General features: G+C 33.9%; 2 protein-coding genes across 3 annotated transcripts; both read right to left on the bottom strand.

The window, feature by feature from the left end:
• Positions 1-2,670: 2,670 nt before the first annotated feature.
• LOC140822634 (pentatricopeptide repeat-containing protein At5g27110-like) lies at positions 2,671-5,628 on the bottom strand. Its single transcript, XM_073183443.1, has one exon. The coding sequence runs from the start codon at positions 5,596-5,598 to the stop codon at positions 2,671-2,673; it is 2,928 nt and encodes a 975-aa protein (XP_073039544.1). The 5' UTR covers positions 5,599-5,628.
• A 1,523-nt stretch (positions 5,629-7,151) lies between these two features.
• LOC140822623 (heat shock factor protein HSF24-like) lies at positions 7,152-8,956 on the bottom strand. Of its 2 annotated transcripts, XM_073183426.1 has the most exons (3): positions 8,428-8,956; positions 7,245-7,925; positions 7,152-7,208 (listed from the first exon to the last, which is right to left on the bottom strand). In XM_073183426.1, the coding sequence occupies exons 1-2, from the start codon at positions 8,629-8,631 to the stop codon at positions 7,290-7,292; spliced, it is 840 nt and encodes a 279-aa protein (XP_073039527.1). In that variant the 5' UTR covers positions 8,632-8,956; the 3' UTR covers positions 7,152-7,208; positions 7,245-7,289. The 2 variants fall into 2 exon arrangements, with proteins under 2 accessions (XP_073039527.1, XP_073039526.1); XM_073183425.1 differs by having other exon boundaries at positions 7,152-7,925.
• Between the last annotated feature and the right edge of the window lie 10,500 nt (positions 8,957-19,456).

The raw sequence follows: 19,456 nt of genomic DNA on the forward strand, positions 1-19,456 counted from the left end.
AAGCTAACCGGGCAGCTCACAAATTGGCAAAATTCGCTGCTTCGATTGCTTATAGTGTAAGATGAATTCTGATTTCCTTCTTGGCTACAAGAAGTTGTATTTAACGATTATCCAGAGTAATATATTACTCAAGAAGTTGTACTCAACGATTCTCGATAGTAATATATTGCTTTTTCTTTTTTAAAAAAAGAAGTATATTATATGACAGAACATGTGTCAATCTGAAGCTTATCATTAATTCAAATATATGTAGTCCATACTTGACCTCAAATAAAAGAATTTTTATTACAATTGTGGTCATTATACGTGGAGGGTAACTCAACCCCTACCAAGAAACATTACCATGAATGACATGGCAATCAAACTTGCCAGAATGGTGCTCTTAAAGCTGTGCCAGGATGGAGCTTTAACTTTGCTAGGTTGGTTCGTTCCCAGTTCATTTCCCACGTGTGCCGTTGCAGCTGAACTCAATCCCTTTTTTTTACTAATTATTTAGCCAGCAGACACCTATGGATTCAAATTTTGTCGATGAGAACTGAGAAGGTGATACACAAGAAAAATGGCTAAAACAAACAAGTCTACCCATGCTTATGACGTTGAATTGTGTGGGAACATTTAGAAAGGCGACAATCAAGTTCTTGTCCTCTCTGCTCGTTTGCCACCCTTTTGGATGTTACTAGCATGATGCACGTGCGTTGCATGTAATATCAATTATATTATAAAAATTTAAAAAATGTGATTTTCTAAAAAACAATTTAAATCATTTTGTTATTTTTCTGGACTTAATTTCTTATCATATTAGACGATTTATAAGAACTTATATAACTTACTTTTAAAATTGTTTCTCAAATTAAAATTCAAGCAGTTGATTTTATGCTATATAATAAATTATAATGAACATAATATATAGTACAAAATGAATATAAAAAAATTTTTTAAAAAAATTATATATTCAGAAACCACGTATAAATCATAATAATATAAAAATCACCAAATTATGAATTTTATCATTGTATAAATCATAATATACAAAAACGAAGCATACTAAAGACAAATAATTATCAATTTAAAATCACTGTGATTAACTCATAAAAACAATATTAAAACAAGTGAAATAGTAATATTGATAATAAAATATAACTCATAATATTTAATTTAATATCTTAAAGAATTTTTTTTATTTTTTATTTTTACAATTCTATATCATGGATAATAAATTCTATATATCGATATTTCGTAGATTAGCATTGATGACTATCAATGTCTTGTTAAATAAGTTTTAAAATAATAAATAAATCAACATATTTATAGAAATGCACATTCAAATAAGATTATATGATAAATATCAAATAAACTCATATGATAGTTATTAAATATAGATTTTAAACTATTGGCACGATTTTCATCATTAAAATTTGAAATATAACAAAAGAAATAAACTTTCATAAAAAAATTTTATTTTTGTATCTATTGAATTAATTAGTTTGATTTCAAAATAATTTAATAAAGATTTTAAATATCATATGTAAAAATTCTGATATTTTGACAAATACTAATCAATGATCATTATAATTATATTTATTATAAGAATTATATCATATATTGTTTTTACATCGGAAAATAACTTATAGTCTTTTTATTGCTCATTAAATAATTTTTAATTAATTACATATTCAAAGTTTTGAATGATGATTGATTTTGCAAGCAATACATGTAATTTTTTAGTTATACAATTTAATAAAATAATTATGCCTATAACATATATATTCGTTATAGATGTTTTTTTCCATATTTTTTTGAAATCGTACTATCTTTTAAAATAAAAATTAAATTCTTTACTTTTAATTCTTTGTTAAAAAAACACATAAAATATATTAGTTATTCTACTATTGCAAATATAGTTATACGTTTTTCATGTATCTTTTTGTGATGCAATAATTTATTACTTAATTAGAAATTGCACTAAAAATATAATTACAAAATTACAATAAAATCATTGGAAAAAATGTAGAGAGAAAAATTAAAAAGATAAAATATTAAAATGTAGTATAAAGATGAGTTATTTGATAAAATTAATATAGGAGTTACATTCTATTTTTGAAGTGTATAGAGGTTAATTTTATCATTTCACAATTGGAAAACAATATCTTTTATCCACACTTTTATAAATATATATGTTAGTTATTTTACTATTGCACATATAGTTATAAATTTTTCATATATCTTTTTGTGATAGTATAATTTATTAATTAATTAGAAATTGCACTAAAAATATAATTACAAAATTACAATAAAATCATTGAGAAAAAAATGTAGAGAGAAAATTAAAAGGATAAAATATTTAAATGCAGTATAAAGATGAGTTATTTGGTAAAATTAATATAGGAGTTACCTTCTATTCTTGAATTGTGTATAGAAGGTTAATTTTGTCATTACATAATTTGGAAAACAATGTCTTTTATCCACACTTTTATGGATAAAATCATTGAGAAAAAAATGTAGAGAGAAAATTAAAAGGATAAAATATTTAAATGTAGTATAAAGATGAGTTATTTGGTAAAATTAATATAAGAGTTACATTCTATTCTTGAATTGTGTATAGAAGGTTAATTTTGTCATTACACAATTGGAAAACAATGCCTTTTATCCACACTTTTATAGATATATAGATTATGATTGCACATCGAGTATTCCAGCATTAACATCAATAAGACTGAAGCCAAGTGGTTTATGGAATTGATTCTGTTCCATGGTCAACCTCACATTGTCAGCATCCAGCCATTTTCCTGCTCCTGCGTAGATATTGTGTAGAATCACGTATGCACCAGGATCTTTCAAGTTCGTTTCTAGCAGTAGCCTACCAAATTCCTCTCCGAGTTCATAATTTCCATGACTCAAGCAAGCACCTAACAAGGACTTAAGAACACTTTCCGAAGGCTTACAAAGCAAATTTTGGACAATATCCCGAGCCTCCTTCAAATAGCCCTTTCTACCAAGGAGGTCTAATATGCACGCATAATGCTCCATACATGGCAATACACCATCTTGAATCATAGAGTTAAATACCATCCTTCCTTGTTGGACTAAACCAGAATGGCTGCAAGCTGATAAAATCCCCATGTAGGTCACTTTATCCAGCTTCAAACCTAGAAGCCTCATCTGTGAGTAAAGAGACAAAGCAGATTCACCATCCCCATTTAAACCATACACATTAATCATTATATTCCAAGATTTTGTGTCCTTTTGTGGCAAGAGATCAAAGAGTTTTTTTGCAGAAGGGATGCTTCCACATTTCCCGAATAGATCAATCAACGTGTTACTAATAGCAACATCTTTATCAAATCCCTTTTGTACCACAAAAGCCAATATAGAGTTTGAAATATGTAAGTTCTGCAGGTGGCGACAAGCTGAAACGAGGTTCAGAATAGTTACATTATCAGGCTCAATGTTGTTCCGAAGTAAATCACGAAAGAAGGCAACTGCCCCTCTGGCATTCTTTGAAAGTAAGTATGCAGATAGAACAGTATTCCACGAGGAAATGCTCCCTTTCTCTCCCTCGTGAAACAGCGCCAAGCATGAAGCGAAAATTCCAAATTTACCGTACATGATTATGAGAGACGTGAGAAGATTAGTTTCTAGAGGGATTTGAAGTCTTAAAATGTAAGCATGGATAGATTTACCTTCAAGATTTGTACAACAAGCAGGTAACACGTTCAACAAGGTTACATAATTTGGTCTGTGACCTTTCTTTATCATATGAATAAACGATTCCAAGGTCTCCTTCGGTGAGTTATGATATCTATAGCCAGTCAAAATAGCATTCCAAGAAACCACGCTTTTATTAGGCATGTCATTGAAGAGTAACCTTCCTGCTCCAAGCTGTCCACAGTTTATATACATGGTGACAAGAGAATTAGCTAAGGAAATATCATCAGCAAATCCAGTTCTGATAGCATAGTTATGAATGGCCGACCCCAAGATTAGATTTTGAAACTCGTTGCAATATGAAAGAATGCTTATTAAGGAAACCAAATCAAACTCAACACCTTGTAGCCTCATATGATGCAATAGGAGCAGTGATCTCTCTGGTTCTCCATTATCCACACACCCAGAAATCATGGTGTTCCATGAAACAACACTTTTGAGAGCCATTCTATCGAATATACTAAAAGAAACTGCCAACTCACGGCATTCAATATAAAACCCCATCAATGAATTGCACACATTAAGATTCGAATCAATCCCCATTCTAACGCTAAAAGCATGTGCGGATTTTCCCAGCAAAATAGCCTCCAATTTAGAGCATACAGTGAGGATACTAATAATCGAGATTGCGTCTGGCTTACAACCATCCATCTGCATGTCGTGAAATGCAGTCAAACTATGCTTCCAAAGGCCGTTGCTGGCATATGCTGAAACCATGGAATTCCACGACAAGAGGTTCCTTTGGTTGACGTTACAAAAAAGTAACTCAGCCGAATAAATATTTCCTAATTTTCCATAAACTGACAGAAGGGCCGTGACCACAGAGAGTTGTTTAGTGAACCCAAATTTCATTGCATAAGCATGAAGCGACTCGACATAACAAACGCACCCGAGATTCTCACTAGAAGGAATAAGAGACACGAAAGTCACTACATCAGGCTTAATATCATCGAGTAACATTCTCTGAAACAAAGCAATAGCATCCTCTGGTTTATTATTCCGTGTATAAGCAGATATTATAGCATTCCAAACAACAACATTCTTGAATGTCGAAGTATCAAAAATATTTCTAGCAGCCAACATGTCCTGACAATTAGCATAAGTAGAAATCAGCGCAGGCACTAAAGACTCCCTCATTGCATATCCAAGTTTATAAGCAAGTCCATGAAGAGATTTTCCAAAATCGAAAGCTACTAATTTCGAGCATACCCGAAACAAACTAGCAAATGTGCTAGTGTTAGGCCTCATTGCCATGTATCTCATTTCATGAAAAACCCGAAAAACCTCATCGTCAAACGAATTAAAAGAAAATCCAGAAATCAACGCGTTCCAAGTAACCACATCTGGTTGAGAAATTTCATCGACCAACTTACGTGCGTTATCCATTTCACCACCTTTGGAGTAAAAATCAACCAGGCTCGTTTGCACAACAAGATTTTCCCCAAATCCATCCCTTGTAACGAGACAATGCATCGATTCACCACGCCCAGTGTCACTCAACGCAGAGCATGCCTTGATCACAAAAGGGTACGTGTAGTTGTCCGAAAGACTTCCCGAAATTCGACACATTTCGTAAACACTCAGCACATTCCCGAACAGACCATTGTCACATAAACTCCTAAGAAACAGATTCTGCAGCGAAAGACTCGGCTTTTCGATTGTTTTGAAAGCTGAGAGAGCTAAATCCGGAAATCCCAGATGACAACACTTGGTAATAAATTGTTTGATTAAAGATTGGTGCTCAATCAATCCATTTACAATTAATAAAGCGTTCAAGGCCCTAAAATCTTGGCGCTTCTGGCAGCATGGAAACAATGAAAGGACAATGGTGGCAAAATTTGAACTGTTGTAGAGAAAATGGCTTCTCAGTGAGGAACCAGTTAAGTTCGCCATGAAAGCTGAAACTCCATCTCCATCATTTAGTGAAATACCTTTTTTTGGGAATGGCTTAGATTATATTTTTGCTAATTATTATTAACAAAATATAAAAGATTTAATTTTAAGAAAATACTATTATTAATAAGAAATTATTTAAGAATAATGATGATGATGATGATGATGATGATGATGATGATGATGATGTCAAAATGAGTGAATAGCATTAAATAATATCAAATACACTAATAATATTATTGTCAATCCTCTGCTGTAATTTTAAATTTTTTTTTTTTTGAAAATATTGTGATGGGTAATAAACCAAAATTAAGTTTAGCCTATTAACATTCATGCCCAATTAAAATCCTTAAGCACAAAGAAGGGCTCGCATGCTTAAACTTCAACAAAAGCTCAATAAATAGATCTCTTATTTCAAGCAAGGGTGTCAAAATTTGACACGATTTATCAATTTGATACAGTTTATCTCGAAACAAATCAGGTTTGTGTTTGAAGTTTTTGGGTTCGGTTTAGTTCGTGTTGGACCCGATAGCTGACCCAAATTAAAAAAAATATTGTCTATATTTTTATATATTGTATGTCTGAAAAAATATTTATTATATATTTATATCATAAATTTTCATAATTTATTATTTATCGGCTAAACTTGTGTGAGACGGTCTCACGGGTCGTATTTTGTGAGACTGATATCTTATTTGGGTCATCCATGAAAAAATATTACTTTTTATGCTAGGGTATTAATTTTTATTGTGAATATAGGTAGGGTTGACAAGTCTCACAGATAAATATTCGTGAGACCGTCTCACAATAGATTTTTATCTATGACACAGGTCAACTCTATCTATATTCATAATAAAAAGTAATACTCTTAACATATAATAAGTAATACATTTCATGGATGACCCAAATAAGAAATATGTCTCACAAAATACGATTCGTTAGACCATTTCACACAAGTTTTTACAAGAGTTATTTATTTTATCTGGTTTTAGGTACTACGATTAATTTGACCACAAGAGGATTTTCGTTGAGTATATATATATATATACACTCCACAAATTGTTAAATATATTTCGTTTTGACTTTTTGCATTAAAATAGACAAAATTAACTTTACTGTTCTTTTTTAGTTTCACCATAATAATATACATTTTAAAGCATATTTTTTAGACAACTATTTATTTTAAATTTTGGCAAAATGTTATATCAATTACAAATTATTTTATTTATTTGATAAACTAAAATAAAAAATCTAATATTTTGATTGGAAGATAATTAAAATAAAGTGTACAACTTTAATGTTTTACAGCGTAATATTGACTGATCATTTACTCTTGTACATTATTCTACATAATCAATTCAATTTCAGATAGACAACTCTTGAATTATTGTGTGATAATTAAAAATAAAACTTTTAACTATTTTAAAATAAAATATTTTTAAAATCTCCAATTTCACTTTTTTGTTTGTATCGCCTAAAAAAGTTCGATCAGACATGTTAACAATATCATAAAAAAATAAAATCCAAATTGAAAAAACAAAGAAAACAAAATATTAAGCAACAGAGATGGAAGATTCATTGGTTTTCATCTCCCATTTTGCTCATGTAAACTTTACTTTATTACCCAACCCAATGTCACAACTCACAACCTAGAACTATTTACCAAATACCACGTGGCACTAATTGAGTGGTCAGTTATAGACTTTCCCGCTGTTTTCAGGTGACGCCGAAATCCTAAACCAAGGAGCCCTACTTTTCATTTCTTTCATTTGGGGCCCTGAAAAATTAATATTATCGTCACGACCCCTCTTCTTTTTCAAAACTACCCCAAACAGTTTCATACTATTCTCATATTCGTCAAAATCGACACTATCTAAACCTGGATCACCCACGACACCACCGTCAGCCCCGCATCCGAGCTTCATAATGCGTTGGATTTGATCCGGAGAGACATTCAGCCGCTGATTCAAGTAAGCAATCAATTCATCGCACTGTTTCTTGGTCTGCGTCAGCTCCGAACTCAGCGTCTGATTATCTTTTTTCAGCTTGTCATTCTCGTCCGATAAATCAGCCGCGAGCTGAGCCGAAGCCTGTATCCCCAGTGAGCTGGGATTCTTGGGGTTCGGAGATGAAGTAGAGGTTGATCCTAAATCTTCGCCGGAGATTGCCGGTGAATTTTGGTTTTCGGCGGCTGTGGCCTTCCCGCCGGCTGGGTTTTGTGAAGAAGCTATTTTACGGCGGTGGATTCCGGTCAAGAGATCTCTTTTTCCTCGCTTGAAGTTGTCGTTGGCGAACTCCCATTTGTCTGGAATAGTTTTTCGAAAACCCTGCAAGAAATAATTCCGATCACGCCTATATGATGGCACAAAATCAAAGAAAATAATCCATGGATACCAATTTTTGGGCAAATTAATTGGCGACATATTTTTAAATAAAAATCAATAAGCTGGATCATTTTTTTTAATGTTAAAACTAGAATCTTGAAAATCCCTCTGTTAATAAATCTTTATATTGCAAGAAGCATACATAAAATTAAACATTAAAAATTTATAAGCACAATACTATTTAGCTCATAAACTTGCACGTCAAAACTCCAATTATTTTAGAGAAAAAAGCAAGGGAAAAAAATAAACCATTCTTTATTTGATAGTTGACAACTTGATATCAAACCAATTACTCAACTTTGATACCTTAGTTTACCAAATTTGACAGACTGACCAAAATTACAGTTTTTCGATAAGTTTTCATATAACCAAGACGGAAATCAGCAAGAAAAGGAGCAAAAGTTAGAGGCTAATTCAGCAAACATCTGATGATCAAGAAACTTACATAGGTATTCAGCTGGCGAACGAAGCTGGAGAAATTGTTGTGCTTGAAGTAATTGGGCAGCAAATCCTTGGCAAACTCCGCTGTTTTCCAGACAACAAACGTCGTCCCGCTCTCGTTCCACGATATCACGTCGTTGGTCTCCGGATCATCCACCAAATCGTAAGTCTTCGTCAAGAACGGCGCCGGAACCGACCTCAGCGCCATCGATCACTCAAAAGACCAAAATCTCTCACTAGACAAAAGAAAGAATCAATCAGCAACTAAAGAGCAAGAGGGCGGTGAGGAATTCCCAGCCCCAGCAATAGAATCCAAACCCAGAACGAACGAGATCGTGTTTCGAGATTTTAGCAGTTCCCATCGAATAATTTTTCTTGTTTAGGCGATGGTCTGATGACCCGACAGAGGGGAAGATCAACCATAACTTCTTGGGAGAAATCTGGGGCCTGGGAATTCCTGGTCGCGGGGAATTTAAATAATGGAAGACAAAGGAAAAAATGGGCACCGGCAATGGGACAGTCTACCTATCTAAGAATTAATTCATATGGAAACAAAACCCATTTTTGGTACGCCTTTTCCAACGTTTCAAACAGAACCAATCTAACAATTAATTCGTAAATCCTATTTTCGTATTTTTTCTGAACTTTCTTTGGAAAAATAAATTTTCCTTTCTGAAAATTGAAATATTAAAAACCTTTTGTTAAATAATTTTTATTAAAGAAATAAATATTATCATTCAAGGTGCGTGATGAAACTGACCCAAGAAAACTTTGTTTCGCTAATCTCAATTTTATTCTAGAAAAACAAAGATAATAAATATTATACTATAAGAATACCGTGTGATATGGTAATCTTGTTCTCGAAGAACCTTATCTTAGTAGTGATGGTGTAATTAATGAATGAGGAAGACTTAAAAATAAAAATAAAAATAAAAATAAAAATAAAAAAGGTGGGCTTGTAAAGTACGACGTGACATATAAGTTGTTGAATTTTGATTTTTGCACCTAACGATTTCGATTTCCTTTCCATTTCATGTGTGGGAATTGCCGCCATTCCCTCGGTCAAGAAAGATACACATGTTTTTAACAAGTTGGTCGGCATCACCAATAAGATTATATAGTATAGTTTGATATATGGGATCTTCTTTTATCTCACTTTTGATGTTTTTTTTAAAAATCTATAATAATATCATGAACTTGTGATAAATAATTTTATATAGGGATAAAATATCTTTTTTATGAGATGTGATAATTTTAATCTAATAATAAAAACACCACAAATGACTTAATTGCCTTTAATATATAAAGATCATAAATCCTATTATTATATCATTTTACTTGTAGATAGAAATTAAAATCAAATAAATATTTTTATATATTATATAATATAATATGATAAATATATAAATGAACTCGAGATAATTATACAAACGATTTGTATAAATCTCAATAAAATTATTAGTATCACTCGATTAACCTTAAAATTTATATTTGACTTGACTCACAAAATTAATTAAGTGCTCAATTATCATATTATATAATATAAAATTAGGGGGAAAAAAATAAATCATGCAAGCACTGTCGGCAAATGAATAGATAAGAAATATAAACTCAAACAACAAATTTAAATTTATAAAATTTATTATTATAATGTTAATTTTGTCATTACAATCTATATATAAATTTAATCACTCTTATTAAAATCATACCAAACATTAAACATAATATCCTACATCTTATTTATCCTTATATTATATATCACATGTTTATCATATCATGGCTATCAAACTATGCATATATGTATAAAAAAACTATTATGAATTTTGTGAAACTCATTTTTTCCTCGAATCGACACGTAAATATTACTTTCATACCAAATACATCATATTTCATTCTAAATATGAATCAGACCGGACATTCTAGAATAATAATGTGATGCGATCCTAGTGAAATGGGTGAGCTGGGTCGGGTGCTCCACCGGATCGAATCAATAATTTATAGTGTTGTTCAGGAAAATGAGCAAAGTATATGAACTTGTGAGCTATAGCTTCCACTATGACCTGCAGAGAAGGAGAGGAACTCGTGAATGGGCGCCGGAGGGGTGTCCGGCGTGGCCACTCCGATGCTTAAGCCAGCAGAGTACTCAAGCAATAAAACCAATGTAGCCAAGTGATGGCTGTGATATTGGTATGAATGAATCCCATGTAAATGTAAAGAGATAACCTAGTATTTATAGTATGAGGAGTAATGATGACCTCGTTCTCCGTGCTACCTACTAATTATAGTAGGACGGCTGAGCACACCCTATATTCTGACATGTCAACTCATCGGCACGGTGTCAGAGATGGGACAGTCGCCCACATCCTATTCTGCTAGTATACTCGAGTGCGGTGCTCATACCGAGGTGGCCGGGTAGAACGCCTCCCTGGAGATTTATACAAGAGCCCGGGACTATGACTGCCCGGAGAGTAGAGCATGGGCTTGCACCTGCCCGACTCCAGAAGAATCCACTTGCAGACTTACTCGGATTTGGGAATCTATTTGATATTCCGGGTCATCCATGACTCGAGCTCTTACGGGGGTATCATCACACATCCCTTAAATAGTCGGGCTAGAGTCATACTCGCTGTCCCGATCAGTCATGCTTGGATTCCCAAAGAGATAATCAATCTTGTTCTATAAAAGCATCGGGGGCTTCCTGTCTCCCAGAAATGAGATGAAATGCCGGAGTCTCGTGTCTCATGGACTTGTGATAAGATGCCGGGGCCTTGTGCCTCCCGGTCTTTGCATAAGATGCCAGGACCTCATATCTCCCGGACTTAGGAATGGTCGAGGTACGGAACCCCGAGCCAGGGTACGGGTCCCTGGACTTGGGAATGGTCGAGGTACGGAGCCTCGAGCCAGGTTTGAGAACCCTGGGCTTATAAATAACCAAGACGCGGAGACTTGGCCTTCAAGAATGGTCGAGGTACGGAGCCCCGAGCCAGGGTACAGATCCCTGGACTTAATAGATAACCAGGGTGCGGAGTCCTGGCCTTCATGAATGGTCGAGGTACGGAGCCCCGAGCCAGGGTACGGAGCCCTGGACTTTCAAGAATGTGCCGGGGCCTCGTACCTCCCGTGCTTAATAAGAATGTGCCGGGGCCTCGTGTCTCCCGGACTTAGGAATGGTCGAGGTACGGAGCCCCGAGCCAGGGTACGGGTCCCTAGACTTAATAGATAACCAGGGTGCGGAGCCCTGGCCTTCATAAATGGTCGAGGTACGGAGCCCCGAGTCAGGGTACGGATCCCTGGACTTAATAGATAACCAGGGTGCGGAGCCCTGGCCTTCATAAATGGTCGAGGTACGGAGCCCCGAGCCAGGGTACGGATCCCTGGACTTAATAGATAACCAGGGTGCGGAGCCCTGGCCTTCATAAATGGTCGAGGTACGGAGCCCCGAGCCAGGGTACGGATCCCTGGACTTAATAGATAACCAGGGTGCGGAGCCCTGGCCTTCATAAATGGTCGAGGTACGTAGCCCCGAGCCAGGGTACGGATCCCTGGACTTAATAGATAACCAGGGTGCGGAGCCCTGGCCTTCATAAATGGTCGAGGTACGGAGCCCCGAGCCAGGGTACGGATCCCTGGACTTAATAGATAACCAGGGTGTGGAGCCCTGACCTTCATAAATGGTCGAGGTACGGAGCCCCGAGCCAGGTTTGAGAACCCTGGGCTTATAAATAACCAAGGCGCGGAGCCTTGGCCTTCATGAATGGTCGAGGTACGGAGCCCCGAGCCAGGGTACGGAGCCCTGGACTTTCAAGAATGTGCCGGGGCCTCATACCTCCCGGGCTTAACAGAATATGCCGGGGCCTCATGCCTCCCGGACTTAATAGAACGTGCCGGGGCCTCGTACCTCCCGGACTTAATAGATTTTGTTTCTCCTGCTGTATTAGTTTTATTAAAAACCAAATCACTAACCTGGAAATACTGAATCCGAATTCATTTTCGGTAGAGTGAAACTTCTCTGGTTGAGCTATATTAGTTGACTAATATAGCTGTATGCTGCTGAGTGCACAACAAATGGTCTTCCACCTCAATCCGGGATAGCTGCTGAACTTTGAGCCCATATAAAATCCACATATAAGATCTGAGTGCCGAGCTGGTCGGACTTGTATGTTTGCCAAGCAGAGTTGGGCTTATTTTTGAATGGAAACCATATCTACGTCTTGAGCTCAATTTCCCACAGACGGCGCCAATGATGCGATCCTAGTGAAATGGGTGAGCTGGGTCGGGTGCTCCACCGGATCGAATCAATAATTTATAGTGTTGTTCAGGAAAATGAGCAAAGTATATGAACTTGTGAGCTATAGCTTCCACTATGACCTGCAGAGAAGGAGAGGAACTCGTGAATGGGCGCCGGAGGGGTGTCCGGCGTGGCCACTCCGATGCTTAAGTCAGCAGAGTACTCAAGCAATAAAACCAATGTAGCCAAGTGATGGCTGTGATATTGGTATGAATGAATCCCATGTAAATGTAAAGAGATAACCTAGTATTTATAGTATGAGGAGTAATGATGACCTCGTTCTCCGTGCTACCTACTAATTATAGTAGAACGGCTGAGCACACCCTATATTCTGACATGTCAACTCATCGGCACGGTGTCAGAGATGGGACAGTCGCCCACATCCTATTCTGCTAGTATACTCGAGTGCGGTGCTCATACCGAGGTGGCCGGGTAGAACGCCTCCTTGAAGATTTATACAAGAGCCCGGGACTATGACTGCCCGGAGAGTAGAGCATGGGCTTGCACCTGCCCGGCTCCAGAAGAATCCACTTGCAGACTTACTCGGATTTGGGAATCCATTTGATATTCCGGGTCATCCATGACTCGAGCTCTTACGGGGGTATCATAATGCAATCTAAATCCAATTTTCACGGTCTTACTGTCTAAACTGGTATGAAAACATTAAACGTATACAAGAAAGTAACACCCTGAGACAAGCAGCCGGTTTCTGGCGCTGCTAGATAGTCCCGAGCCACTTATCGCGAGCTGTTCATGCCATTTGCTAAATGATTTAAATATTCGACACGAACTAGGATTTCGAGGTCAAAACAAGACACTCAAGGGACATTTGCGGTTGGTTGTTTGAGGGTATTGTTAACGGCCCGATGCTAAAACTTTAAGTAAACAATCTTTCGTAAAATATTTATCTAATAAATAATATATGGAATCGATATTATAATAGACAGAATTTTTAATATCGTGTATACTCGAGAAAAATTATTAAAAAGATTCACCCTCATTGTTTCTTGAAACAACTTCTTAATAGCATTTTTACATAATTTCAATTACTTTCTCAGAAGTTCTAGATATAAGTTTATCAATAGAAAATCGAATTCAAGTCTATAAGAGATGTTCGAGTTGGTGGAGTGGGTAACACTTAATCGATAGTCAGAAGTTCGATTCTTCCTTCAAATACTTTTTCAGACGAGCTTAATTATCACAAAGAGTTTACCTGTGTAGTTTAACTGGCTATATATGACATTTAATTGCAGAGATTTCACATGCAAACCCGGCCTTTTCTTATGCGGGCTATAAATATGAAGTCCACATTCTCATGTGGGCTATGAATAAATAATCTTGGCATGTTCCTTTTAATCGAAAGCTCTTACGAGTGCCATTGCAGTACCAAAAGGCTTTGTTGCCCTAAAGAAATATTATTGTCTGGAAACAAAATCTTACAGCACCTGCCACTTTTAACTTTATTCTATCTGCACATATCACACGCGTGCATCCTCTCACTAAAAAAATATATTATCGCACGAGGGTTGCTTTATTTACTAGCGGTAGTGGAAGTGGAACCCCTACTTGCCGTGCGTAATCTTTCCAATTGAAAGTTGGATTTCTTGATAGGGAGGCCATTCAACTTAAACAGTATACATACATACATATATATATATACATACATACATACATATATATATATATATATATATATATATATATATATATATATATATATATATACAGGCACATATTGTGTGTAAAGAGGACCTGTATATAATGACCAGTTGGTGTTTTTAGCATAACGTGGTTGGAAAACGCTTCTTCCATCGCGCGGTTTATATTATCCAATAAAAGCGTGTTTAACACTACATGTTTGGTGCTCAGTAGATAAAGTCGCCCATTGTACTTGTGTACCCTACCAATCTAAAGTCGGGTTCTATATCTGTCACGCCTTTTATTAAAATAATTCGATCCATCATTTGCCTCTTCTTCATTATCTTAAATTAATTAGTTTTGTGATCTTTAGTCCATCTTGGATAAAATGAAGCGAGCAATGAATCCTAATTCATTCTCAACTTTTCAAGCTTTATCGAGCCGATATAATTTTTAGTTGGGAAAAATATTTGTTACAATTGAATTTCAAAACCAAAATTTTATCATAAACTTGAAATCTTGATATCAGATAACTTATAATAAAAATATTGATATAAGTCATCGACTATTGGACCCATATAATTTAAACATTTCAAAAAATTTGCTAAAGTCTTAAAATTTTAATGAGGAAATGTAAATTATAAAAAATCTTTATAAATACTTGTATAGACATAGGAGTCTTTCATTGGTTCTATTGTACAATGAAAGTCGGGATGTAAATAAACCAAACCGTTTGTGAGCTATTTGAAGCTCGACTCGATAAAAAGCTCGTTTGAGTTTGTTTGTTAATCATATAAAACAAGCCCAAGCTCGATTTTTTAGCTCAAAAATTTAATCAAACCAAGCTCAAGCCTAAGGATATTCGACTCCTGAGCTCGCAAACATGTTTGATAATAGACTCGCGAGCTCGAGCTCGGCTCGTTTAGGTGGCTCGCAAACATGATTTTGGAATGTTCAATAATATATTGATTTATGGTTTTTTTTAGCTCTTATTTGTGTCGTTTTGGTTATTTATAATTTTAGTGTTGAAACTATAATTTTTGTTAGTTGTGCCATATCGGTTGGATAAAACACCTGAGAGTTGTATATATGGACTTGAACAATCCTTCTCCCTTGAGCTAGCTTTTATAGTTGAGTTAGGTCCAAGTCTCAATCTTAACATGATATCAGAGCTCAACTTTCATTTCCATGTGTTGGAATGCCCATAGTTGGGCCACTTGTTTAGCCCATAATTAAGTCATTTATAAACTTCGCGCTTCAAATGTTCATTCATGAGCATGGGGGTGTGTTAGTTGTCTCAAATCGGTTGGATAAAATACATTAGAATTGTATATATAGAATTGGACAATCATCCTCTTGAGCTATCTTTTGAGGTTGAATAAAGTACAAATCTCAATCTTAACAATTTTCATGTCATTTTTTCTTTTTTGATAATGAATTTATGGTTGAAAATATAGTTTCCGTATGTAAGCAATTACTAGTCGTTTAATGGCACATTTGAATAGTCCATTCAACTAATAAATACGTACACACCACATTTAGATTTAAAATATTTTATAAAAAATTGTATAGGAATTTTTTTTTAAACAGGAAACTAATATTCTTATATAAATTATTTTATATTGTTTTAAAATTTGAATGGAACATTTTGTACGTTGATAAGCGTACAGCTTGGTCCATCGAATTTTCTGAATACCTACGAACCTAAAGCCTCTGTCCTTCATTTTCTCGATATATTCAGTTTTTGGTTTAGTTGCAATCTCTTGCTTCCTTATTCATCACTCTTTTGTAACATCATTGATCGATAAACAACGGTTGGCAATGAAATCAATTAATTGCACCCACAAATCCAACATATAGATACATTTGCTTCATTTCAAGGGACAAAAGCATAATTAATTAATATTAATTGTATGTTCAGAATTAATCAATTAGTAGGTCTCTTGTGATACGTTCTCAGATCTTTATTCGTGAGATGAGTCAACCATGCTCATATTTATAATAAAAAGCAAAAATTTTTGGCATAAAAAATTATATTTTTTCATTGGTGACCCAAATAGAATATCCGTCTTACAAAATTTACATTTCAGACCGTCTCAAATGAATTTTTCTGATAATCGTTCTAGTTCCAAATATATAATTCATTGTCTTATTTATTATTTTATCGATTCTTTTAGTAGTTTATTCTTATTCATTAAATAAATTATCTACTTCCAATGAATTTTGATATCCTATTAAAACACTCGTTAAATAAATATGAGCCAAAAGGAGACAAATTTAATTTTTTTTTATAATTTTCTTAATCCACATTTTTTTTGAGAGACTTAATCCACATAAAAGACACAAATAAACCTATGTATATTGGATAGATGGAGTATCATCTGGATAAGCGAGAAATCAGTCATGTTCAAATATTATATTCGTATCAACGTATGATATCACATCGAACAAGAGATTTTGTTTAAAAATAAATTTAAGTACTTAAGTTTGGAGTTCGTGTCTGGATGAATTAATTACGGCGCAAACTCATGTCTATCATTCTGAAATTACGTAGAAGCGTCACATTTATTTATTTATTTTTTAACTTGTTTGCAAATACATTAATCTCACATTAAAATTTTAGTTTCAATTGGAGCGTGAACTATCAAGGCAAATGAGAAGATAGTTCGAGTAGAACAATACATTCTACGTCCTACACATATATATTTGTTTGATTTTTCTCACGAATTAAGAAAGTATCGGAAGGAGATTACGACGAATTTTAAATTTTATCTTTATTTAATTAATTAAAAAATAGTTACAAAAAATTTGTTAATATGAATATATCAGTAAATAAGAAGAAAAAATGTTTCTAAACGTATAAACTTAACTATATTTTCGAGATAATGGAGGAATTTTTTATTATATAATTTAAATGAAAATAATATAAAATAAATTTAAACGAAACTGTAGATGACAGTAATTTCAAAATACGTTGACCTTTCGCTATTGTATATTATTATTATTATTATTATTATTATTATTATTATTATATATTGATCAAATTATTATTATATCATTACATGAATTCCCCTGTATCGTTCTCAATAGGGGAAGTTATTTAAAAATCCCCAATCATAATATTTCTTTGCATTCACTCCCTACCCACAAAATTGTGGTACTATTTCATACAAAATGTGGTACACTTCATGTGGAAATGTGGTACACTTCATGTGGAAATGTGGTACTAAAAAAGTACCTAGGGACTGAAAACAAAGAAAAAAGGCGGCTGGGGACTGAAGCCAAATTTCCCGTTCTCAATAAAATTTTCTGCATCTTACATGTGACATCAAAAGTCAAATGATGTGTGCTTCAAATTAAAAATTTTAAATTATTAAAAAAGAAGAAAAAAATATATAATTTATGGTTTCGGAAATTGTCAGTGTTTGTGTCACGTGCTTAGGTTGAATAAGTGACAGTGTCACAATTTAATGAAATAAATTTGCCAGACATGCAATTTCCCTAAAGCTTTCGAATTTGTACCAAATTAATGAAACCACTTGCCAGCAAGGAATCCTGATTTTATTAAATGGATTAAATAAATAAAACTCAATAAAAAGGCATAATACCAATACATTTTTTATTATAATGTATTACTCGATGTCGATGTATCACCAATGTGATCTATGCGTCTTCATCCTCACAAAAGACTAAAAAAATCAAATAAAAATTCACGATTAAGAGCAAAATCGAAAAATACAAATATGCATCACGAAAATAATACATTTTTCTTAAAGTTTTATAATTTTTGGTGCATTAAAGTTCTTGATAGCAACATGTGAATATGCCGAAATTACGTAAAAGGTATTTGAATTTTCGGTTATGAGTGGGTTTGATGTGAGATCGTCTCACGGATACTAATCTGTGAGACGAGTCAAATCTACCCATATTTACAATAAAAAGTAATATTCTTAGCATAAAAAATTATACTTTTTCATGGATAACCCAAATAAGAGATCCGTCTTACAAATTCGTCCCGTAAAACCGTCTCACACAAGTTTTTGTCTTCGTTTATATATATGAGACGGTGCTACGTTCAAAGATTATGATATGATCTTTATAAATATATAGACTAGATAACATGCATGTGAAATGTGAATAGTGCTTCTTCTTTTTTTTTTTTATATGCTTGAAATTTGAATATGCAAGAAATTGGACGTACGGAAAATAATAATAAAAGAGGACCAAACATACAGTAATTAATGCAGGGCTCTTTGATAATATATATATTTTTTTGTGTATTTTGACATTTTTGTCCAAAATTCTTGATAATAAATTAAATGTACAGCTCCAACATGTTAATGTATCACCGGACTTCACATGTAATTATGCATATATATTTTTCATCAGGACTTTTAAAATTATGTATACATTTATATATTTAATAAAAGAGGAAAATAATCATAAAAAAGTGTCATGATAAGTCGTCCACTTTGTTATTTGAAATGGAGTAGGTATGTTGTGAGATGGTTTTACGAATCTTTATCTGTGAGATGGGTCAACCCTACCGATATTGATAATAAAAAATAATATTCTTAGCATAAAAAATTATAATTTTTCATGGACGACTCAAATAAAAGATCCGTATCACAAATTATGATCCGTGAGATCGTCAACGATAAAAACATATGCTATTGCATAAAGATTTATGTCATAGAATTTGGAATAATAAATCTTTGAATTAATTATCATGATACACATGGAAATCACATTTTTATAATTACCGTGATTATTTAATGAATCGTATCGGATAAATATGACATATAATCATGAAATTATAGCTAATAGTAAATCATATTTTTCGTGCAATACATAAAGTTATTTCTATATAGAAAAATCATGACATGCATTTTCATATATTACATTAAATTTGTAACCTCAGAAAGTATTATAAAATGTGACAAATAGATTTACCGACTAACCATTCGTTTGTGTTTAAATTTAATGTCGAAAAGATAAAACAAATTAGCCACCATTAATTCTATAATAAATTAATTAATAAAAAAAAACAGATTGTAAAGCGGATCCCTATCCACCCGCTTTGCTATAAATCCATCTCTTTTTGTTG

Source organism: Primulina eburnea, unplaced genomic scaffold (assembly GCF_022965805.1).
Source record: "Primulina eburnea isolate SZY01 unplaced genomic scaffold, ASM2296580v1 ctg973_ERROPOS1174311, whole genome shotgun sequence".
NCBI lineage: Eukaryota > Viridiplantae > Streptophyta > Magnoliopsida > Lamiales > Gesneriaceae > Primulina > Primulina eburnea.

Excerpts from the sequence above, each read along its gene's own strand:
- LOC140822634 (XM_073183443.1), bottom strand. The coding sequence starts at position 5,598 with ATGGCGAACTTAACTGGTTCCTCACTGAGAAGCCATTTTCTCTACAAC.
- LOC140822623 (XM_073183426.1), bottom strand. The coding sequence starts at position 8,631 with ATGGCGCTGAGGTCGGTTCCGGCGCCGTTCTTGACGAAGACTTACGAT. Across the intron at positions 7,926-8,427 it reads TTCGCCAGCTGAATACCTAT|GGTTTTCGAAAAACTATTCC; the intron begins GTAAGTTTCTTG and ends TATTTCTTGCAG.